At 41.1% G+C, this 24,133-nt stretch overlaps 1 protein-coding gene across 1 annotated transcript in view; it reads left to right on the forward strand.

Annotated features, from left to right (window-relative positions):
• The first annotated feature begins 17,430 nt into the window (after window positions 1-17,430).
• RERE (arginine-glutamic acid dipeptide repeats) overlaps window positions 17,431-24,133 on the forward strand; it is a 119,672-nt gene continuing 112,969 nt past the window's right edge. Inside the window, exons 1-3 of the mRNA XM_074161804.1 lie at window positions 17,431-17,530; window positions 18,997-19,093; window positions 21,353-21,457. Coding sequence (XP_074017905.1) covers window positions 17,446-17,530; window positions 18,997-19,093; window positions 21,353-21,457 — 287 coding nt within the window. The 5' untranslated portion in view covers window positions 17,431-17,445. The remainder of the gene's footprint in view (window positions 17,531-18,996; window positions 19,094-21,352; window positions 21,458-24,133) is intronic.

The raw sequence follows: 24,133 nt of genomic DNA on the forward strand, positions 1-24,133 counted from the left end.
GGTTGCTTTTCCCACACTGTGTCACCAAGAGGGAGATGAGTGGCTAATAATTTGTACCCGAGAACGTGTTTCGTAGCGATGTCGTGATTGTAGATAGGGGAAACGTAGAATTTAACATCTCTCTGTATATTTGGCTTGCCCATATTTTCAGTTTTGTTCTGCCCTTTGTCATGGGAGCGTGGTCTTCAGCACCTGTAGCTTTTTTAACTTCTCTGCTCTCGTTTCCTCCTGCTTACCTGTTCTTTCCTCCGCCTGGTGCTGAGATGATGGACTGCTACATACATCAGTAGTTGTCAACTTGAAAATACAGAGAAAAAAGATCGTTATTTCTAGCTTTTAGGGGGGGAAAAAAAAAAGTATTAAATGGTACATTAGCTGCTTTACGTGTAGCAAGAGCAAATGGAGTTAGAATAAATTTAGCCATGTCCTCTAGTGTTGAATAGCGAGGGCATCTGTCATGTTTAATAATGCTTCTGACCTTTAGGATTATTGAAGTTGAAATTTTCTCTCTGGTCATTTGGGGGTACTTGAGCACTGTCAGATTCCTCCTGCCTGCGCCAAGTCTCCAAAGATACATTGTTATGCTTCGTAAGCCGGTGAAGATAATTCGTTAAAGAAATTTGTTTTCCCTCTTTCAAAATGGTTTTCCTTGAGGAATGTGAAATGTCACTGCGGTCACTAAATCTTAGTGTGACCCATCCCCATCAGAAGGTGTAGATGAAAAAAATACTAGGAGAAAAGTCTGTTCTAGCAGGCTGCTGGGGAGGGGTGCAGAAATGCTGGTGTGGGGAAGGGAGAATAGGAGAGATGCTCTTTGGATACCCGGGATGGGTTGTGTGTTTGAGCAGCAGGAGCAGGGCAGTGATGGTGCCTCTGTACCGGGCACTGGTGAGGCCTCACCTCGAGTGCTGTGTTCAGTTCTGGGCCCCTCACTACAGGAAGGACATTGAGCTGCTGGAGCGTGTCCAGAGGAGAGCCACCAAGCTGGTGAGGGGTCTGGAGAACAAGTCATATGAGGAGAGGCTGAGGGAACTGGGCATGTTTAGCTTGGAGAAGACGAGGCTGAGGGGAGACCTCATTGCCCTCTACCACTACCTGAAAGGAGAGTGTAGAGAGGTGGGTGTTGGCCTCTTCTCCCAAGGGAATAATGACAGGACCAGAGGTCTGAACTTGCGGCAGGGGAGGATTAGATTAGATATTAGGAGGAATGACTTTACTGAGAGAGTGGTCAGGCACTGGAACAGCCTGCCCAGGGAGGTGGTGGAGTTGCCGTCCCTGGAGGTATTTAAGAAACGTGTAGACATGGCACTTGAGGGCATGCTCTAGTGCCCGAGATTGTTGGGTTGGGTGTTTTGTGGTTTGTGTTTTGTTTTGTGGTTTGGTTTTTTTTTTGTGTGTGTGTGTATGGTTGGACTCAATGATCTCAAGGTCCCTTCCAACCATGAAGATTCTGTGAAAGGCCGTGCAGCTCCCCTTTCTATACAGCACAGCCCAATGGAGGCGCTTGGGAAGCTGCTCCAAGTCAGCTCCTCTTCCTGACTCTCACAGAGCTTCAGCTCTTCTGCAAATTCTTTTTTCTCCTCTCCAGAAGGCAGACGTGAGGTCTGGGCACTACCTGGGGCCCGTTCAGAGCAGAAACGGGGCTTGGGTCACCCGGGAACCTGGGATCCATGGGTTTTGCGTAAATGAGATAACGGGGTCTTTTCCCTGCTTGGGACTTGGAGCGAGTAAGAAGTAGGGATGTGATGGATGTGCATTTTTGACTCTGTAGTCACTGAACACTAATCCATGGAGAATTTGAACTTGTAATTTTGATTAAAGTGATTGATTTTAAATCAGTCTGAGTTCGTTTTGGGCCATTAGAGGGTATTTAAAAGGAAAATAACTCTTTAATTAAATTAGTAGTGCGTAAGAATCCTGCTCTGCTTTCTAAGCAGAACTTGTGTGTGTTTTTTTTATCTTATTCCTTTTGGTGTCTTGTTTCTTGGCACATTTCAAGTTTAAAAGCAATGCAAAATTATTAAAACAAACAAACTTGTGTTAAGCAAATCTTAAACTTTATTTGAACTCTTTTCTTCCTTTTGGAAAATACACAAGCTGTGCTGTACTGTAAAGCAATTCTTGTTCCATCCACCTGTAGGTACTGTTAATATATCTCATGTAAGGAATGCTGTGTAAAACAACAAACTGCATTTCCCTTTTATTTGTAAATCATCTTTTTTAAAAATAGCAAAAGGCTAGTTGTAATTACAACATAAAATATAAAGTAGAAATCCATCTAGATGTAAGAATTCTTCTCAAAAATAAAAAGTTCTGGGAGGATGGTGCTATGAAAATAACTATTTTTCTGCAGTTTCTGTTTTCATAACAAATTGTGATGAGGAGAGAGGACTTATTCTGGAGTGGTGGACTGGGCCTCTTGGTGTGGATTGTATTCCTGTAGCTGTGATTTGCTGTGGATTTCTTGAGTCTTGACGAATCCTTGATGTTTTAAAATCAAATGATGGTCATGCCTTTGCAGCAATCTAGAGAGTGCTCTCTGAAAGGTGGTCATCTGTAACTAAGCATGATACTATAAAATTCAGTTGAAGTATGAGCTCTATAAAACGATCTGTTGACTTGAGCAACACGTGACAAAGAATCACAAGAGGCGATACTTCCTAGGTCAGTAAACATCTTACAAATACTGGAAGGGTGGAGAGAGGTGAAAGACGCACCCTAAATTGAGCCTAATGCCATGGGGCTCCTCAGAAGTTTTTGGAGTTTTAATACAAAATACGACAGTTGAAGTTTTGCTGTAAAAGTCTTGGTAGAGGCAATGTCTCACTCTTAGGGTACATGTAGGATCTTTGCTGGGACAAGTGTTGGAATGAGCCTGTAGGACCAGTGCAGTCTAGTCTAGGACATTGTAGATAAGATTTGACGAGCCATAAGGAAGGTGGTTCTATTTACAAATTCCTTTCCTCTTATATCACACGTATCACTAGGGTTGTTGAACTTCTGGGTGTTGTTTGTCCAGGTTTCATATCTAATTATTTGTGCAAAGCTGTGTGTTTTCTTTTTGAGTTGAGATTTCCATGGAACGGGTTCAGCGTGAGGATTTCGGCAGGTCAAATTATCAATTTAATTCCTTACAACACTGAATTGTAAAGGTGCTTCTGCAGGCCATGTCTCACAATGGTGACTGGGGGGGCAAAAAAGATTCATCCCTTTTGCTGTGGTTTGCAGTTGGAGAATTCCAGCGGGTGTCTGATTCGGAGGGGCTTTTTTAAAATTGCCAAATGCCACCCAAGTGCTTGCACTTGCTTTTTATGCTCCGTGTCCTAATTTTGCTGGGAAAGCTTAACTAATGCTTTACAGTGAGCGAACATCCCGGGAAGGCTGTATCCCACGGTTATGACTCAGTGTCATGCACATCTTCATCAACTCCGTGAAGTAGCTAAGAAATACTAGAGTAGCTGCAGTATAAAATAGATGGAAAAGTCAACATAACCATGCTTTCCTATATGGAAAAGATTCCTGATTAGTGTCAAGGCCCCTTGACGGCTTTACCAATTTGATTACAAGTAACCGTGCAGTAGAGACAGTGGTAAATGTGGCATCTGTATATTTGTTGTATATAGAAAAAGGGAGGGAATGGTTAAGCTGAGGTTTTACACGTAACCTGGCAGAAAGGAAAGGAGATGGAACTTTAATGGCAGGAATATTGCTTTAGAGAAAGGATTTGCTGCTGTTTACACCCTACTGGTTACAAACACGTCTGGAATATTCGATTTATGGAAAGAATCAAGTAATTAAGATAAAAGAATATACACGATTCACTATGGTGAAATAGAAAGACATAATTTATGCTCTGTATCTACTGTAGTTATGATTAGTGACCTAAGGCTGTTGAACTTCCTCTTTATGGATTGCGAAAATGCTGTGACGGTTTTCAAGGGAATTGCTCTCTTTGAGTTTAAAGAGATGAAAATGGGTCTGCTAACAAGGACCAGCTTCAGTATGTGCTTTCATATTCTTCATGTTTAAAAAAAAAAGGGGGGGGGGGGGAAGGCAATTGGGTGCTTTGATATGTCTGAACTGTAGGACCTTGTGAGGCAGAAGGTGCCTAATATATAATATCACACAACGCATGCAATGTGTGCCAAGAAACCCGCAGAAAGGGTATTCCCTGGGATGCTTTTCAGAATGTCTGTTGCTGAAAGGGTTGAAAAATATGTTTTCACAAAAGGAAGCTATTGTTTGGTGTTAGTTTTCTGATTCTGATGTGTTGTAGCATTTCATATATTTGTATTACAAAATGGTTCATAAACCCAGGAATTCTGGCTCCCTGTGCTGTGCTAATGATCAAAGAAGATTATTATCGCAGGTACGGCCTGTGATTGAGTGTTTCCCTGCATTATTTGTAAGGAAAATAGATTTGTAAGGAAATACCTGGAAATCGTATACCAATTTTAGATGCTGTTTGTATGTGCTTTTCTGAGCCCTGAGAACGTTCTTTGAGTTCTGAAGTAGCTTGGGCCTTTAAGCTAGAAACGTCACACTCTGAAATGCAAAATTCCGTGAACTGTGGTTAAAACATCATCATAAATCTTTCATCCGGAAAGCGCAGCTGTCGAGATGCTCTCTGCGGTCTTCAGCGGAACCTGCTCCTGGTGTCATTGTGTGGCATTCCATGTACTGCCTGAGCTTGGCTCCCGATGAGGAAGGACACGGCCTTCCCCTCCGCTCCTTCCCCACCCTGACCCTTCGCGGTGCCCGAGAGGGCTGATACGGGACCTGTTGGTGTTTAACACTTGCCTTTTGATGCCAAGTGTGGAGAGATGATTAAACCCAGGGTGCTATCTGTCAGTAAAGATACTGGGCCAGGAAAATAAACAGCTGGGAGAGTACCTGGAGCATGCCTGCATTTGAAATACGCTAACCGCACAGTAAATATTTAAATTTGAGCTAATATTGCATTATATTAAAGATTCATTTATTACTGTACTTGTTGGAAAGCACTTGTAGGACAAGTGCAATAGTTTACATTAGTTTAAGTGTTGGAAAATGGATTTGTCAGTGTTGCTAGTGCCTGTGCATGAATATTTTATTTCACTTTTCTAAGGTAATAAATACTCAGGTAGCTCCACACCTTTTAGGGTCAGGCTCCCGGTGCACTAGGACTCTCTTTTTCTTCTTTTTTTCTTTTTTCTCCAGTTCCAAGCAATATCAGAGGTCCCTTCCAGCCTGGCAGCGCTCTCACAATCTTTTAGAGGAAGTAAATACATCCATTTTATTCTCCAGTGTAGTTATTTCTGATTTTAGCATTTGCAATATCTCGCTATTTCCAGATGAATGGAGGCCATCTTTCCAATCCACAGGTTTAGATTAGATTGTAGCCCGTGGACGTGGTTTGGGGTATATTTATTTATTGCTGATTTACATATAAATACAAAGAAAAAATATGAAGCCTAGTGTTGCTAATTCCAGCTATTTCTATCGTGCCAGACAGCAACAATCTGTATTAGAAATTCCCTGCATGTTAACATACAGTCCTATCTTCTGCAACTTGACGTGTTTTTTTTTTAAGACTGGGCTTTTTTTTTTTTTCCCTTGATGAGCTGCTCTGCTTTGTCTCACATCAGTTATGTCAGTGTTATTTTTATTAAGGCTATGTCGTGACTCTGTTTATCAGCCAGTGTCTGCACACCCTAATACATGAAGTGTGTGTGTAGAAAACTTTTTTATTTTTATTTTTTTCTGGTTTAAGATGTTAGTTTTTTCTCTGACACTGTGTTAGGTGCAGTTTCTCAGGGGATGTTACCATTTAAGTAACTGACCATTTCATAAGCAAATGCTTACATCCTCGGAGAAGCTGCCCAAGGAAACACTGACTTTTCCAGGCAGTTATTTTCCAAATACACTTGTTTCCTCATAGGAACAGCATTTGATTATGTGGTGAAACAGCCAAATCACAGGATCTGGCTGATCAGTTGTTTTTTTTTTTTTTTTTCTTTTATAATTTTAAAGCCCAGCTTCCTAGCAGAGCTGGGCCAGTTTGCAGAGGGGCTTTAATTTTTCCTGTCGTAAAATTCCCCTGACTATTAGGCAATATTTTAACAGCCATATGACTGTTTAAAACTCTGTGCTGGGTTTGCAGAGCAAACTGTCTCCTGATTGTTTTATCCTTTCAGCTCTTGGTGTCTCTTTGTTAAAAGGTAAACCCCTTAGTGAGATGTTAAAGAAAATGTGGCCTCTTGATATTTAAAAGGTGAGAAATCTATTTAAACTGTATATGATGGCTTCAAATAGTCCCACCGCTGTGTGCTGCTTGTTTTAATAGAAGTGATAAATACTGCGGCTGGTGGTGCTCAGCAATTAGATTTGAGCTATATACTATAAATGACATTTAATGGCAAATGTCAGGCATAGTCTGAATGGTATCTTCATTTCAGTGTTGCATTTCTTTAGGATAACGCTTAAAAAAAAAAAAAACCTTAATGGAATTTAATTACCGGAGCATATATTCAATGATTAGTTAAATGCATTTGTAATACCATTAGTTGTTAGGTAACTGTTTGCTTATTATGCTTGACACCGAGTGTATTTGATGTACGATGTGTGTCGGATGCAGAGCAGCAATAGAGATGTTAATACGCCGGGTGTTACGGGGGGTCCTATCGATACTGGTGTCACCAGCTTCCTGCCAGGTTTCCTTCTGTGGGGAAGGCACAACCTGTAACCAAAGTGGAATTCGTAGAAGCAGCAAACATGAGCAGAGGCGCTGTGATCAAAAATAGTGCTTATGCTTAGTGCTTTCCCTAGTAGTGATTTTAATTACAGCCCATTAATGAATTCTCACCCCTGTTTGCGTCTTTCCTATGGGGCTTTAGTGATACTTGTAGAAATAATGACTGAGATATGGCGTCTCCACTACGGCATCTGTGATTTTTGTACTGTAGAGCTGAATGTACTGTATACATGCACATATAGAAATCATAGAACCATAGAGTGGTTTGGGTTGGAAGGGACCTTAAAGATCATCCAGTTCCCACCCCCTGCCCTGGGCAGGGACACCTCCCACCAGCCCAGGTTGCTCAAAGCCCCCTCCAACCTGGCCTTGAACCCCTCCAGGGATGGGGCAGCCACAGCTTCTCTGGGCAACCTGGGCCAGGCTCTCACCACCCTCACAGCAAAGAATTTCTTCCTGAGATCTCATCTCAATCTCCCCTCTTTCAGTATAAAACCCTTCCCCCTTGTCCTATGGCTCCCCTCCCTGATCAAGAGTCCCTCCCCAGCTTTCCTGGAGCCCCTTTAGGGACTGGAAGTGGCTCTAAGGTCTCCCCGGAGCCTTCAAATGCAGCAGCTTAGGATGTTGTGAAGACTCCCCAGCAGGAGCACAGTGCAAGGTTAGTGGGGTTGTTCCGCGGGGATGCGGCTTGTTCAAACTAAAATAGCAAATCCTGGCTGGACCCAGCTGCCTGTCCCCAGGTGCAGTGTGTGTCCGTACTCCACTTGGGGCATTTGTGAAGGCAGCACGGACCAACAAAGTTCATCTGCGCAGGTCTAAACAGATATATATGTGTGTATATAAATATATATACACACCCCTCACGGATCTGCACCCACTGGTGTGGGCAGCTGCTTGTTTTCTCCAAGAAGGGAGCAGTCTTTTTGTGCCACAGCAGCTTTTCTGGGGTGGTGGTGAAGGGAAATGGGTGGATGCCGTTGTCTTCTAGCCCTGACAGCTATAATTAAACAGGCTTGTTCGTGGGGAGTTGTGCACTGTAATTGTGTGGTTACTTTATGCTTTTGCTCAGCATAACTGACACCATGAACCACAGATGGGATTCAAAGAACATAAAAGGGAAACAGAGCAGAAAGATACCACAAAGGGATTAAATGAGGTAGTAAGCAATGACCCATAACCTTCATGAAAGATCTTATGATAGTTTTATTTTAAGCCAGTCAGTTTTTTAAGCATAACTGCTTTTTTTTTTTTTTTTTACAAGATGAAACTATCTTTTGTCACTTAGAATTACACTGGAATTTTAAGGGTATTTTCCTACTTAAGTGTATTTCACTGATGGGAAAACAGGTGACTTCCTAGCTCTTGGCACAGTAAGCAGCTTTGTTTCTAGTAAAGCTGAAAAGTTTATGGAGTAAATATTATAGTTTTAAATACAGAAATCTCTTATGGTCATGACCTGAGCTGAGTAATGTTCTTTTTCTCCTTGAAAACTTGAATGAGGCTGTGTTCAGTTCTGCTTCGGGATTGCTCCAAAGCTGAAAGCCTATGAATGAATATGTATTTGATGTCTGATATTTGATATATTGTGGGATGTAAGTGTACTGTTTCTGATCCTCTATTTCTGTGTCACCATCAGCTAAAAGTAGGGAAGATGGGATTAATCCTGAGTGTTGTAGGTAAGGAGGAAATCGCCTTGGGAATTTGGGTAGAAAACACAAATAACGTGGGCAAAGACCGCATAGTGTAGTTCCTTGTTTGGTCCCAATTGACCTCTCTTGTAGTCTTATTAAAAACAGAAGATGATGTTGGTTGCTGATTGATCACGTTTTCAGGGGTGTGAATATGAGTGAAATTCCAAAGGAATGAATAAAGATGGGCGCTTTTTTTGGTGCTGAAAGAGAGGAGTCCCCAGGGCCTGGGTACAAAGGGCTGGTTAGAAGTTGAATGTATTGAAAACTATCATGTCTATGTTGACAGATGGCCGATGCCCTTGTAGCTTCATTTTCAAGTAACCATGAAGTCTCATTTTGATCAATTCTAGTTTGCGCTTGTTTTTATGTAATTGCACATATTCTTTTGCACACATAAACGTATGCCGTTCTGTTACTGACCTGGCAAACTGGGGCCAATAACTTATACAGTACATTTTGTACGTGCTTCTCTTTGGTTTTGTCTCAGTAGAAAACAGGAGACTTCATGTTATATTTTAATGGCCCTATGCCTTTAAGAAACACTGTCAAAGGATAAGATTTTAAATAGTTAACTGTTCATTAACAAAATTGATAAAGGCTAAACACTCCATTTCAGTTGGCTGTTTCACAGTTGCTTTTTAGAATATCTTTCAAGATTCAAAAAAGACAGGCTTAATTTTTGTTTGGCTCATGGCAAGTGTCTTATTAAAGCTATTGTTCCATCTGGGCTTAGGTCCTGGAAAGGGATGACTATTTGCCTAATGGCTTTTCCATTTGTTCCTTGTTTTTCCTTTTTCTTTCATGTGGGGCCTAATTCACGGATCAATATCCGATTGTTGACATTCTGCATAATCAATGTTGGCCTCTGTGTGTCGAGGGGAAATGCTGACATGCACCCCTCAGCAGTTCATTTGGAAGCAAATAATTAGAGGACGTTGTTTTCGAAACGGGGAGAAAATAGTAACAGAAGAAGGGAATGGAGGTGTCTGAAAGAGTTTATCATCCGAGTGTGATTCTAGCTGAGAGCTCTTCGAGGATGAAGCTGTTATCAGTATGTAGGAGAGGATTATCTTATCTCTAAAGTGTAGTTTTGGGAGTGCGGAGCTCCCCTCCTTATTGGTGCCATTGGTGTGGGGTGGTATTTGGCTAATTGGTGAGGTGCTAATGTGTGACACCTCCCACCTACAGCCCCCAGTGGAGCTGTAACCTCTAAATGTGCATCGCTTCCCCGCTTCGGTGGGTGAGTAGCTGGGGTGCCTGCAAAAGACAAAACTAATCAGCATACTGGTTTTACTGGGAGGGTCTGCTGGTGAAGCTGGGTCTAGATACTGGTTACATCTTTGTTCCGATTATAGCATATCAGCTCTTGGGTGACTAGGACTGAGTTTTGGCTTAATTATTTCAGGATGTTTTGGACATCTGGAAAGCAGAAATTGAGGGGAAGGCAAGAGTTATGAGTGACAGTAAGTAAAATTAAGAGCTGGTAGGTAACGTTTATTCCATATTAGTTGACTTCTGTAAAAGTGTGGAGGAGAAGGCAGTGATAAGGAGCAGACAGAGGGAAAAGAGAAAAGTGCCTTCAGATAGCTCAGTTTGTTGAGCTTTGTCTTAGAAGTTTATTGAATTGAAGCACAATAAAATTCAGTGCTAACCTGTGTCCTTATGAAGCTGGCTTTGCTGTTGGATTCACTGAGGTTCATGCAGTCTTCTAGTGTTATTTGTTGCCGTTTCTGATGGGTCTTTCCCTACTTCTCAGTTGCCATAATTATTCTTTCTCTGTCATATCCCACCAGAACATCCCGTGTTCATTAAATGGCAGCGTAGCAAGTTTGGATAGTACAGTTCTTTTGGGCATCGGAAGACTGTATTTTTTTTTTTTTAAGACAGTCTAGCAACTGTAATGCCAAACCACCCACACTAGGAGACAACATATGGCAGCTCCTGTGAATTAGCATGCGGATAAGGAGCGTATCACCTAGGGGTTTTAAAAAGGCTTGAGCCTTGATAGGTGGATTGGAAGGTTTTGGCTACCTGGCTGTCTCCCCACAGGGCAGAAAACACAGCCTTGCAGATAACGAGTCGTGATTAAGACTAATTTTGGCCATGTTTTGCAATTGTTTCAAGGTGTAGGCAAAGAGATTGTTGTTTTACGCTTGCATACATGTATATTGGTATGTGTGTAGGCTGAGATTTACAGGTGTGTTCACGGGACTTGCGTGTTTTCCCCTTTCCTTCTGTGGGAAGCAACTCTGTCTACAAATAACCTGTCTGTACTGTGTAATGTCTGCTGTTTGCAAACAGTTTTGCTCAAACTTTGTAGAAGCTGTACTGGAGATGTAGAACAACTAATATTCTCAGCAAAGCGGCGTGGCTTTGAGCAAAAGGACTGTGTTTCTCTTATAGTCTTCACAACAGCCGTGTCCCTGCCGGTGGGTGAGTCTTCACATGCGTGTATCTCCGAGTGTGAAAGTCTGAGGTTCAGGGGAAGGTGTGATGCTTGTTTTACGCCCGAGTTATTTGTACACAAGACTGAAAATTTCCAGCATGCTTGGGTTGGACTGGATGATCTCCAGAGGTTCCTTCCAACCCCATACCATTCTGTGATTCTGTGACTTCCTGAATTCCAAAAGGAGTTTCATTTGTTAAACTGGTGAATAAAAAGGGACGCGAGAAATTCTTGCTGTGAACGATCTCAACATGTCGAGAGCAAGACATTGTGCAAAAATCCTATATTGTTTCGTTAATAAATTACGCTTTCTCCGACATAGATCACAGAAATGGGGCTTTACCCTGGAAACAGCAATATTTGATACCCCAGGCAGCTTATTCCCAGCTCAGCTCCCACTTGGCTGAATGCACTGATCGATTATCCACGGCTTAACCCAGCCTTCTCATTTCCTGCCGGCCATTACTGCGCTCAATCAGCCGCCGTCTTTGTGGCCTGCCTTGTGTGCTGAGATAAGCCAGGGAGGCATGTTTCTATTAGAAAAGCTCTTGTAGATGGAATACTCATTAGATAACACTAACAGGTTTAGAGGTTGCAGTCTTTGTGTTGGCTCAGGTTAGGAGGACGGGAACCAAAAGGGCTGCTGCCTTCTATTTGAGGGGCAGAGAGGATTAAACTGCGCGTTGCCGTATTTAGGGCTTGTATTTTCTGTCTGAATACTGATAGCTCTCATTTTGACAAAGCTTCTGTGTTTGCAAGAAGTAATTACGTGTTAATATGCGTGCGTCTGAATTAAATAATCAAGCTGCAAAAATAACATTCATTTGTAGTAATAACCTCTGTATTTCCAAGCTGGCTTTTCTTGGCTTACAAACAACTGATCGGGTTTCTTATTTAATTAGAAAACAGCTACACAAAGATGTCCTGAGAACTTGAAATTACATGAGCTATTGCAGAGTGCGAAGAAAAATGATCCTTGCTGTATCTCTTTAGCTCCTGATTTCCAGATAGTTTCATTTGTGTCCCCCCTCTGCTTTTTTTTTTTCCCCCAGGGGATCTGGTACGAGTGGTGTTTATTTTTCTTTTTCCCTCCTTTGAATATTAGTAAATGTCAAAATTGAGTAAGTGTAAAAAATGCTTCTAGAGTAGACATATGGGTAGCAGTTCGACATGGCAGGGAGGGGCACAGCAAATGGAGCAAGTCACATCTACCACTTGTGTTGGAGTCGGGCTAATACTGTGTCACTGAGCAGAGTTAAACTGTTTGTGTATAATGAAATAGTCTTTTGGGGGGGGACAAACAATGCCCCAAAGGAGTGGGTTAATTTCTAGTGCTAAAAAAGAAATATAATGTCCACTTGCAAACTGGCTCTGTGAGGCCAGAGCTTCTGTGCCGCAATGCACAAGATGTTTATTTTGAACAGCGGAGTGAATATATTTACCATGCTGCTTAAAATAATACGAAGAATTTAGTAGCTTAGAATTAATTGCATGATCTTTTTTTTTTTCTTTTTTCTCTCTGATAGGAAAAATTTCATTGTTGAAAATCTTTGAAAGGAAAGATGTTCTTTTCCTTGTTTCTGTTTTGCTGTTTTGTTTCTTTGAAATAGCTGCTCTTCAGCGGCTCCCGCGTGCCCATCTGTCATCTCCAGCGTTTGGGATGTTGTTTCCAAAGCTAGTTGTGATTTACCACGGTATCTAAATAGGGCAAGTAATGACGGATACTGCTTAAATCCCTCAGAGAGAATCTGCAGGACATCTGTGATCATTTGCACAGTTTGGTTAGTCATAACCCTGGGAAGAGAATGTGGAATCTCTTTAAGATAGGAATTATAACGGGCAATAAGTGTTTGCAAGCGTGTTCTAACAGCAAACTGGCACCTTGGAGTTGTCACCAACGCTGAGGAAATCAGTACATTCGTTCTTCTAAAGAGAACTTGCAAAATTGTTTTTTCCCCTTTTAAGGGAGAGGCTTATTTTGAAATAGAAGTTGACCAGATGCTGGTGAACTGGGATGCTTTAATCCATTTACAGATTGTATCTAATTCTTGTTCAGTGTCCAAAACTGATTCGTGTTTTTTTAAAAGGAACAAAAACCAAACCAGCAGCAACAACAAAACCCCCAAACGAGTGCTTTTTGAGCACTGCAGCGATAGACGCTATTTTCATTTAAGGGGAGAATGGGATTTTGTAGCAGAGGGGAATCTTTTTGAGCTGACAGAAAGACGCTTTAAAGCACTTGCCATTGCTGTGATTTCTACAAGCCTGAATTTGGCATGTGAGACTCTGCAGCTTTTTGTATGTAAAGGTGTAAAAAAAAAAAAAAAAAAAGAAAAAAAAGTAGCATTTTATGAAGTAGGGATAGCTCTTTTGTGTGCACATGGTTCTAAAATAAATAGTCTACCAGAGAAGTTGGCGCCTTGACACCTCTGAGTATAGCCTGCTCTGTAAATGACATACACATTTAGAAAGTTGGCTGACAAACTGGCACGTCTAGGAATGTCTGTGCAACGAGGGATGGAAATGTGGAAAACAAGATTGTGGCAGACGTTTTATATTTTTAGGGAGGCTGAAACGTCAGGTTAAACCCCACAAAATCATGCATGTTGGAGAGTAGATACAGAAAATACTTTTCAAGATGAAGCTTTTGAATTAATTGGACGAAAAGAGGCAATCACGGTGAAAAGAAGTATTTAGGAAGGAGGTCAGATCACCCCCTCCAAAAAAACTCAACTGCTATTGGCAGAGCACAAATAGCATATTGGTACATCAGCATATTTTTAGTCGCATCATTGTCCAGAGACTTTTCTATAAAAGGTTACTTCCACATGGCGGTTGTCAATGACATTTTTGTTGCCGTGTTCCTTATGCGCGGAGACATTGAGCCGTGCTCTGTGTGTGCCTTCTGTGGTTGAAATGGTGAGGAGCAAGCAGTCAGCCTTGGGGAGCATGTGCTGCTTTCCGTTTTGAAAGATGTATAATAAGCCTGATAATTTTTACTGATATGTACAGTGGACGTGTTCGTCTCTTTCTGTCCTTTGTAATTCATTCAAAATGCCTATTTCATAAACTTCAGTTTTTAGGAGTTAAAGGCATAGGAAGTTGGTGTATGCCATGGCTTCAAATCTATGCTTGGACACACAATTTAGATTGATTGTCTGTTGTTTTTATTACCTGTTTCGGTTCCAATTCTACCTTCATTTTGTTTCCTCCATAGTTTTGAAAGATACGTTATTTTTGGTTCTGAAGCGTAACGACAGAAAAGCCGCTTTTCTGTGTTAGGAAACCCCCTGTAATTTCTTTTTCCTTGTAATCTTCCCCTCTGACAACACCTCACACCTACACGATCAGCCTAACGAGGTCGGTACCATTCGATGTTGGCAGCCTCAGTGTAGAGCAATTCATCATTTCCCGGAAAACTTCTTGGATTCAGCCAGAGTCCTGAAATTCAATCTCGGTCTCCCTGTTCTTCCCGATTGTGAATCTGATTTGAGGGGTGGGAATGTTGTTGTTCTCTTTCACTGTGCAGAGTAACTGTGAACCTCTGGAATAAAACAGGGTGAAGGGAAAAAACAACTGAGGCATTCGATGAGTCTGAGAACAAAGTTTTAGATTGGGAAATGCCTACCTTCCCATCAGATTAAAATGCTTGAATTAGCGAAAAGCTCTGGAGTGTATGTAGATGTTAAGCTTTCCTAAGGTATGGGAATTTTGCGTGATGAGGTGATAAAATACTGCAAAACATCGTAAATACTTCGCCTGTCTTCATTGTGTGTTAGTGTGTAGCATAAGCTCTTGTGTAATCCTCTGCAATTCTTTTTTTCTTTTTTTTAACACATTTTGGGTAACTTGGGTGTTTGCAGTGAGGCTTACAGGAGACACGGCAATAAACCAAAACTCCCCTTTGCATTGACTGAACTGGGAGGGTGTTTTGGGAGGAGGGGGGAGAATGAGGTATCTGGTCCCTTATGGCAGCAAGTTGAAAAACCTCACTTCCAACCAATTTCTTCCATCCGAGCGTATCCGAATGCTGCGTAAGTGTTGCCCTTACCCTCATCCCCGTGCCGCTAAAAGCCCTGTGCTATTCTGCGATATATAAAGAATCCAAGCCAGGGAGGTGATTGCATTACCGTCTCCTTTACAGCCTTGGCCTAATTCAAAATAAAGCTGTGACCCCCCCAGCTCACGGCTCTGTGTGATGCCAGGGCAATCAAAGCATTTGGGAGTTTTGATCCCTCCCTTTTTGTTGTAATAGAACCTCAACGTGTGCATAGGTAAAGGATGTACCTTCACACCGAATTTGTACCCTCCCTGAGTTCTTTCTGCAGAGCTGTCCCCCGGCAGCGCCATGGCTGTAACGTTACGGAGGAGGTTGTATCTATTCATTCATCGCTTGCCACCTTTGTTCTCTCTTCTTTTTACCAAGATACAGTAACTTGTTTCCTTTCCTCACCTCTCTCCATGGGCTTCTGGTGGTTCTTCAGGCTTTTGAGGGTTTGGTGTGTAGATAAGCGTTTGCAAGCCCCATCCCTGGCAGAGCACAGCACAGATTTCTAGTCGTCCTCCTCCTCCCCGTGATGTAATTTGGTGTTCAAAAACACCACCACCACCAAAACCCAACACTGTATTTTGTAGTCCTCCTTGATGGTTGCATGTACATAGGTACTCACACCTCCTGTACCCTGCTCCTTGGAGCGTTGTACTGTTTGAAAGTCGCCCGACTTCAGTGCTGCAAATGAAGAAAATCACAGCATTAGCTTTTGATGTTGTAAACTGTGCATAAAAATGAGTAGTTTTCATGCCACAAAGCGCTGCTCTCTGGGTGCTCTCAGGGCTTTGGGTGACACAAGTGGGGTACTTTCTCCTCTCAGCTGAGAAATGCAAAGAGAATTTGCAGAGAGATGCTGGTTAATGTTTCCCATCATTGCCACATGCAGTTCTTGTTAGCACTAATAGAATTTATGAACTCCTAGCAACAGGGTAATAAAACATTTACTTGCAATTTTTGTTTGGTTTTCAGAATTGAGAGAGCCTTGTCATAATGACAGATGCACAGAACTTGATTCCAGGAGAACTGGCAAGTCTGCAACCACAGTTTTGGAGCAGCAGCAATCGGTGTTGCCTCTCCGACTGCCCTTTTAGGTTTCTTTAATGCATTAGACAAGCTTGTCGGCTTTGACTGCAAATGTGTGTGTGTCTTTTTTTTTCCCTCTTTTTTTTTTCCCCCCCTATTTTTTTAAGTAGGTTGAGGTTTCTGCTGTAGAGCACAAATATGCTTAGTATGTTCTTGAATGTTTTTTTGAGGCATTCAGGACATAGAGCGCATGTGGCAGTGGTGGATTAGTTAAACTATTTTTCTGGCACAATGCTGCCACTAGCAGTTTTTTGGTGGTATTACATGTGTTTTTAATCAAAGGCTTCAAGGAGTGCATTTAATGGAAAGATTTTGATGTTGTTTATTAAGCAGAAAGGGTGGAAATTGCTGTCACAACCAGGCTGATGTAAACAGGAGAGATAAGAACTTTCTGGTCCAGTAACCTGTGATTTAACTTGTAAATGTGTTTTATGAGCGTCTTAGAGTCTAGAGGACTGTAGTCCAGAAAAAGCAAACGGTGCTCGCAGTTGCCTCATGCCAAAAGAATGTTAATTTCCCTTTAGGCTTCCCTCTGTTTCTGCAAGTGTTTTGGAGCAGTAGGAAGAATTGACAACTGAGGGTTTCAAAGATAAACTGAAGCAGAGAGTCTGTAATAACTGGATCTAAAAATTCTCTTTTGAAGTGGTGTTTATGCTGCAGTTTCCTTCTAAGAAGGAACAAACCGTTCGCTGGATTCTCAAACGAAAAAGGAGCACTTGAGGAAGATAGTTTTCTGTAAATTTTGCCGTTGGTATTGTGAGGTACATGAGCAGTCAGAGCCTATAATTACTGGGATTGAAGCGCAGCATCCTGTTCTTGTGTGTGACGGAGTGTAATAAAGAACATCTACGGTTATGTCTGAATCCATCTGTCCTTGGGGGGGGGGAATCTGGTAGCTCTTGGTTACAACTGTTAAGAATGGTTGCACTGAATTACGTTGCTATTGGTATTCTTTTTTTACCAAATTATGTTGCTATTGTTTTGGCCCCCCCCCCCCCCCCCCCCCCGTGTTTGGCCATAAATTCTTCTTGTTTATAGAAATTCACAGACTAAGATGGTGTTGCATGAGGCCAAAAATTCCAATCCTTTTCTGATCCCTGCCTCTTCTTTTCTTGGGTTAGTTTTTTTTGGGGGGGTTGTTTTTTTTTTTTTTTTTGAGTGAACAGGTTGGTATTTGCTGGTCACACAGAGAGATACAACTGCAGGGGGACGCAGTGGGTTCTTGTTGCCTTTGTCTGGGTTGAAAGTCAATCTGTCCTTAGCACATTGCCCTTCTTTCACCGTTGTAGAAATATTTTCCTCCCTTTTGGGTCTCACCTCAGGTCTTCATCGGTGTGAAAACAAATTTTATACTTTAGAAGATTGTGTCACATGTGGTCTGATTTCCTTTTTAGTAATGCCTTTAGACCTTCTTTTTCAGAGTAAACGGGACCACCTCCTTATGAATGTCAAATGGTACTATCGCCAGTCTGAAGTCCCAGATTCAGTCTATCAGCATTTGGTTCAGGACAGACACAATGAGAACGGTAAGTTGGGCTCTGCAGAGTAAGGCCTTCTTTACTTGTACTCTGAATTTTCAGTTTTACCAGTCCAGAAAGGAAGAACGCTTTTGAATAGGGACGTGAAGCAAGGACTGTTGATGAAAACCATGTATTGGAAGATGGGTGATGGTGTTTCTTACCTGCCCTGTTTGTTCTAACGAGTGTATGTCTGTAACCATGGCTATAATCAGATGTATTTCAGGTATGGTTTAACTGTGTCATACTAATGCCTTAAGAGAGAATAGAAAAGAAAAAACAACATAGGATCCTTTGTAGGCCTCCTGGAGAGTGTACTAATACCTAGCTGGCCGAAGACCAAGTTGTCTGAAGAAATTGTGAATCTCTTCTATTTTTTGTGATTCTGCCAGTGTAATGAGAACTAAGTGTTTTACGTTCATGCTGCCTTGCACGTGTGAATGCTCACTGTGATTAATGTTGCAGTAAGTGATTTAACTGAAGCACTTGTAGCTGAGTTCCCCCTTTTCTCTTTGCAAAAACAAGTGTGATCTTGGCTTTAATACAAGCAGAAGAAACTTTAGTACCTATTCCAGTGTCGTTTATCTCCTGCCTCTAGGGGAGACATAACATTTGCTTCTGTTCTTACCAGGGAATTTTCTTGAGGCGTCTGTTAAAATTCTGAAGATACTCCAAGGTGAACTGTGATGATAAAAGTTGGTGCTTGAAATGTGGAACACAGCAAATTTTGGTGCCTGACAGTACAAAGTTGAGCGTACATTCTCCTTCTGCAGGCATTTTGCGTGTGCTTTTAGCAAAAGCTGCACAAATCTAACATTTCCCTTATTAAATTATTTGAAACTTCTAACAAGGGCATTATAGACACAGTGTCAAAAAGTGAGCATTTTTGATAAATGGCTGCTTTTTTATGTCGCGCTTCTGGGCACGTGGAGAAGTATTTTTGTGTGTTCTTCAAAATTATTATAAAGAAGTCATGGGAAAAGTTGTTTTCCATTTTTTCAATCAACACTGAGAATTGTCCATATTTGAATACGAATATCAATATTTATCTCAAAGCCAGAGCACTAAGCGGTTAGTACTGTCAAGATTTTGTTGAAGATTTGAGATTAAATATGCAAACCAACCAAAACCTTAACCCGAAAACCAGAAGTCAGTGATAAATTAATTTACTTAGTTCCTTTCACCTGGGAGTGACCGCTTCTAGTGGTCAGTGGATCTGTCATCCAGAACCCTAAAAGCTCTTTCCCTTCAGCAGTTCTTTAGATGTGACAAGGGAGAATTCATGTGTAAAAACGGCTATCATGTTATTTCCATACCTTACAGGCCCTGTAAACTATCTCTTAACACTGAGGAGCGTGTATCTAAGAAACATCCTCAAACTTTAACCTGTAAAAATATACCTGAAAAGGGCAGTGGTTTCAGGCTGCAGCTAATGCGATGGTGGTTTTTTTCTTTGTGTTTTTGCTTTCTGGCAGACTCTGGACGAGAGCTTGTTATTACAGACCCAGTTATCAAGAATCGAGAGCTCTTCATTTCGGATTACGTTGACACTTACCACGCTGCTGCCCTCAGGTGAGTTACAGGGGATGCCGTGCTGGCTTGAGAAAAACCTTCTTGAGTGAGAGAGGTGCTTTTTCTGGTTTTGTGTTAGTTGTGGCTCGTTAGCGTACTGCTCGGCTTTCTCCTCATCTCCTGCAGTAATTAACTTGTGTTATCTGCTCTCATTCAAAAAGGAGCTGTAATTCTACAATCTCGTTTTCATCTCAGTTAATCAATGTTGCTCAGAAGATATTGTTTCCCATCCTTGCCAATTTAGGTTATTGCAGTTCCCGCAGAAATGCTACCCTTCCCTCCTCCGTGTTTGATTTCGCTATTAACAATAGCATCTCCCAGTAAAGTGACTGTTAGGATGTTGCCCTGATTAAATTGCGTTAAAGGCTTTTTCTCTGAGGCACTTGTCATTGTTGCGGCTCAGCTAAGAGCTCCATTAAAAACTAGCTGTGCAGACAGGAGGTAATGGACCCCTGTATTGTTCTCTGTGCTGTCTGCCCTTCCCTGGAGGTTGCCGCTCTCTTCACTCGCAAAGTTTTTAACTGAAGTGGCCAACCTTTGTCTGGGCTGAGGGGATACACCATCGCTTCGAAATGTTTTCAAATAGGAACAGCGAGGCATTATTTTTCAGCAGATTTTTCAACATGCCTAACATGCATGGATATTGTCAAAATGCAAATTGAATAATCTCCCTGATAATAATGCTCAGATGGTGTTTCACTAGAACCATCTGGAGAAGTTTTTTTTTTTGTTCAGAGTCGCTTTGCTGAAGCCACTTAACTTCAAGACAAACTGGCTGCGACTTCTGTCATGGGTGGGCAGAAGTCTTTGATTTACGTTTTGGACTTTTTTATAAACTCAGAAAATTCCAGCGGTGTATTATAATCTCATGAAATTCCACTGTGCCTTTTCTAAGTTACAGAAGGTCACATTCCAGTTTCAAACCGACATGCTTAGAGACAAGCTAGCAGGAGGCTGGCTGCCTCGATGGAACCAATCTTGGAACTCTGACTGCTTAAACAGAGAGAAACTGAACTATGCGTATGGAATTTTCCCTGGGAGTATGTTAACCCCTCTGCTACATCCTTTCTATTTTCTTCCTTAAAGAAAAGATAAAAATGGGAAGATAAAAAAGGAATATATGTGCATACCAAGCAAACTTGAAAATTAACCTTCTCTTCTGCCCTTCCAAAAAGAGTGGAGGCTGCTGGAAGACCAAACCAATCACTTCCTCAACCTGTCTTGTGTTTTATTTGCCGCCTTTTTATTTGCAAATACCACGGGCACCTCTCAGATCACTCTTCTTTCTCGTTGTTGGCACATGGTTTCAGTGTTGTTTTGTTGTGTTCTGGCTTGTTCATACTTTGGATAATTCTTACATGCCTGTAGATGGTATCGAAGATGCTGATAATTGAGAGGATATACTTTTGCAGGACACAGATTACGCTCTTGCTGATTCTTTTCTAGCAAATTGTGATTAATACACGTCAGTAATTGTCAGTGTACAAGGCGAACATAAGGGCAATTGCACATGATGTTCTTACCGTTTGAGAACATAGTGTAGGCAGAATGTATTGTGATGCATGAAAAGGAGGGTTAACGTGAAATTCTAATTTATTATAGTATGAGATTTGCTCACAGAGGGCAGAGAAATAATGGCCCTGGTCACACAATGGATTGATGACAAACTGGTAAATAAAACCAGTGAATGTAACTACCAATCTTCTGCTCTAAGCAGAATTAAACTAGAGTGTGTGTTTGAAATTCGCATTGTTAGGATTGCAGTCTTGCTAAAAACATCATAGACTTGCTTTTTACTTGTAAGTGTTATTAAACTGAAGTTTTATTTAACTTTCTGAATGAAAAGCTGACTTCTGAGATTATATGAACAGGAAAACTTTGGAAGCTTCCTTAAAGATGTAAGTGTAATAATAGGACTGTAAAAACTTTAAGAAGGACACTTTTAGGATTGTATTTCTTGGATAGGTATCGTTCGTTAGTCTGATTAAATTTGGGCTCCTCAAGACTCTGTGCTGGCGAATGAGAATTAATGAATGTTTGTAGAACACCATCTGAGACATTGTAACTGAATTTTCTTCCTTTTCCACCATGGGAAGAATCTGCATGGTTTTTGTTACAACTGGCTTGTATTTATGAAGTTTTAGACCTTTATGAGAATACAAGGATGTCTGTGGCTTGTACACAGATTGCAGTGGCACTTAATTAAAATAGTGGTTATTCAAGATAGAATTCTAATACCATTTTCCTTCTTTCTTTCAGAGGGAAGTGTAATATCTCCCATTTCTCTGACATATTTGCTGCTAGAGAGTTTAAAGCTCGAGTGGATTCATTTTTCTACATACTGGGCTATAATCCAGAGACGAGGTAAGTGAAGTGACTTTTAAAGGCAAGTTTTACCACTGATCCGAGCCTGTAGGAACAGGAAAACGACTCAAGGGGAGAAAAGTTAAAATCAAGTCTGTGATGCTGATAGGGAGGTGGGATGGAAGGGAATGCGAGGGAGACGCTGAGTGTATGTATAGGAGAAAAATTAATAGTAGATAATTGTGCAGTGAGTCATGGCACCCGGTTGCATCTCTGGGTAAAAACCTAGTGCTTCAAAACAGGTTTTTAGAACTGTGAATTTTTTTTTAAAGGGTGCAAACACTAGCAGAAATCCTTGGCTGTCTCACTGGCTAAATGCACACTCCTGAAAAGATTTTTAAAAATACATTCACATCTTGTAGTAAGCAATGTTGAAACTTACACACTTTTAAGAAATCAAATTAAAAGTTTTTAAGTGTGGAAATTCATGCTTTCCTGTGTAAATACTCATATAGGGTCCCATATCAACAATTCTTAGTTTCTGCTTTGCTGGCCTGGAGCAAATTAGAGGTGCAGAAAGAACTTTTTTGGGGAACTAATGCATATTTGAAGGTCTGTTCAGCGTGCTCTTCCATTTCACAGTTCTTTCAGTCTGCCTGGGAGTTGTGCAGCCAGTGTTTATCGGCTGTGTTGGGAAAGCAAAGTTGATACTGGACTGTACCTTCATTATTTTTCAGGTCCAAACCCTGACTCTTAGTTTTTCATTTATGTAGTTTTGTAAACACAGAGAATGCCTTACAAATACCAGCCTTAAAGAGTTTGTTATCCGGGGCTGTATTTCCACGAGCACTTGAGTAAAAGATTAATAATGTGTAACAGGGCTCAGCCAGGTCTGTGCCGACTGAAAGCTGTATTGTTTCTTTCAATGCAGAAAACATAAATAGCTTGTGGACCTTGATTTCTAGAGATAGCATTGAGAGGAGTATTATTTTAAGTGGGGATTTGATAGGCATATAAATATTTGAATCGTTACATTGTAGCTGTGCCGTTTTTAATGCAGATATGAATCTTTATGCTTCAGGGCATAGCCAACCACTAACTGCTTGCAGTTAGGAAGAAACTCCCTGTGTGGGCATATTATTGTGTAATTGCCTATTTATGAGGCTTCCTGTACCTTACTCTGAAGTGTCTTAAGCTGTCCATATGTCTGAGACAGGGCACGGGACGAGGTAAATTCCCTCGACCCAGTCAGTTTGCATTCACAGCGGGTATTGTCGATGTAATTCCCTAAGAGACAATTGCAGTAGTGGATGCTGCTGAGCTCTGGGCATGGAATCCTATAATAGTTTAAAATAAAATACTTTAAAATGTTTTTGTAACATCATTTGTGGGATTTTTTTTTTTTTTTTGAGCAATCCAACAAGGCGAGGCATGTATGAAGTTTGTCACGATACTTTCTGATATTCAGCACCGTGCTCGACACCTCTACTTTGTCACTTTGCTTCAGTGCATTTTAGTTTTGAGGGTGTGGATGCTAAATGAGCTATTTGTATTAGTGTTCAAGTTCGGTGTTTAATGGATGATTTCTCTTATGAAATGTCATTTATATGAGTTGTCAGTGCGGTTTTAAACCCACTTTCTGTGTAGAAGTAGCTGTTAATTCTTCCAGCTATTAGAAAATAACTGAGCCTGAAAAGATCGATGAAATGACAAAGCATAGCACTTAGTGATCAGCTAATTACTCAGACTAGCCAGCTCTCCAAATGTAGAGTTTTCTTCATTTGGTTGCAGCCAAGGTTTGTTTTGTTGTTTTTTTTTTTTTTTTAATTTTAGCTCTTCAAGTCTGTATTTTGTCCTGAAATGGGGAGAGGTTTAGAAAAAGTCTAGGTTGCTTGATTATTTTTGACCTTTGTATTTGCTACTGCTTTACAATGCATGCTTCTGTGAATACCTAATTCTAGATTTATTTTGCTTTCGGAAATAAACGTTTCGTAGCACACGTTCCAGGATGACCTGTTGGTAGTTTGTCTATAAATATGTAACTTCCTCTTGAACTTGATCTGTTTTTCTAATGCAGTGTTTTGTTTCACATGGAAAGGACGGAAAATGTTCTTTGTAGCTTGAAGTAATATGTTGGAGATGAGGTTCTGAATACTGGAGCGTGATCCCCTCAAGCGATTTGTAGGAATGTGTGGTAGGATACATTCTTACACTGAACAAGCTTGAGCTGTGGATTGCATCTACAAAGATATATTTCCATTTGAGAGATTTTTATTTTGCGTTCGGTAGAAGATGCTCGTATACTTGTTCCAGGACTCTCAAATGCAGCTCGGTGTGTTGGGAATCTGACTCTTTTCTATGTTTTCATGTGTTCTATTTACAAAATAACCTGCAAAAATCCCAGACCCCCCAAAACCATCCAGAACTCTGGTGTGGTGGATGTGTAGTAAGAGGCCCTTTTGTTCTTGGAGCACACGGTGCTGGAAGGGAAGCGTGCTTTGTCCTTTCCTTTCCATTTGAAGCTTGCTGACTGTAGGTTCAGCGTGGGAAATACCAACCATGATCCTGTTGATCACTCTGTGCTCTGGAAGTGGCAAACCTGTGTATTCTGGGATAACTTTTTTCTTTACAATGTGTATCAATCTGTTAGGGTTTTTTTTTTCCTAGAGTTTGGTAGAGGATTATCTGCTATGTTTCAGTAATTCTCACATCAGTGAGAAAAATCTAATTGTCGAA

Source organism: Numenius arquata, chromosome 20, assembly GCF_964106895.1.
Source record: "Numenius arquata chromosome 20, bNumArq3.hap1.1, whole genome shotgun sequence".
Lineage (NCBI taxonomy): Eukaryota > Metazoa > Chordata > Aves > Charadriiformes > Scolopacidae > Numenius > Numenius arquata.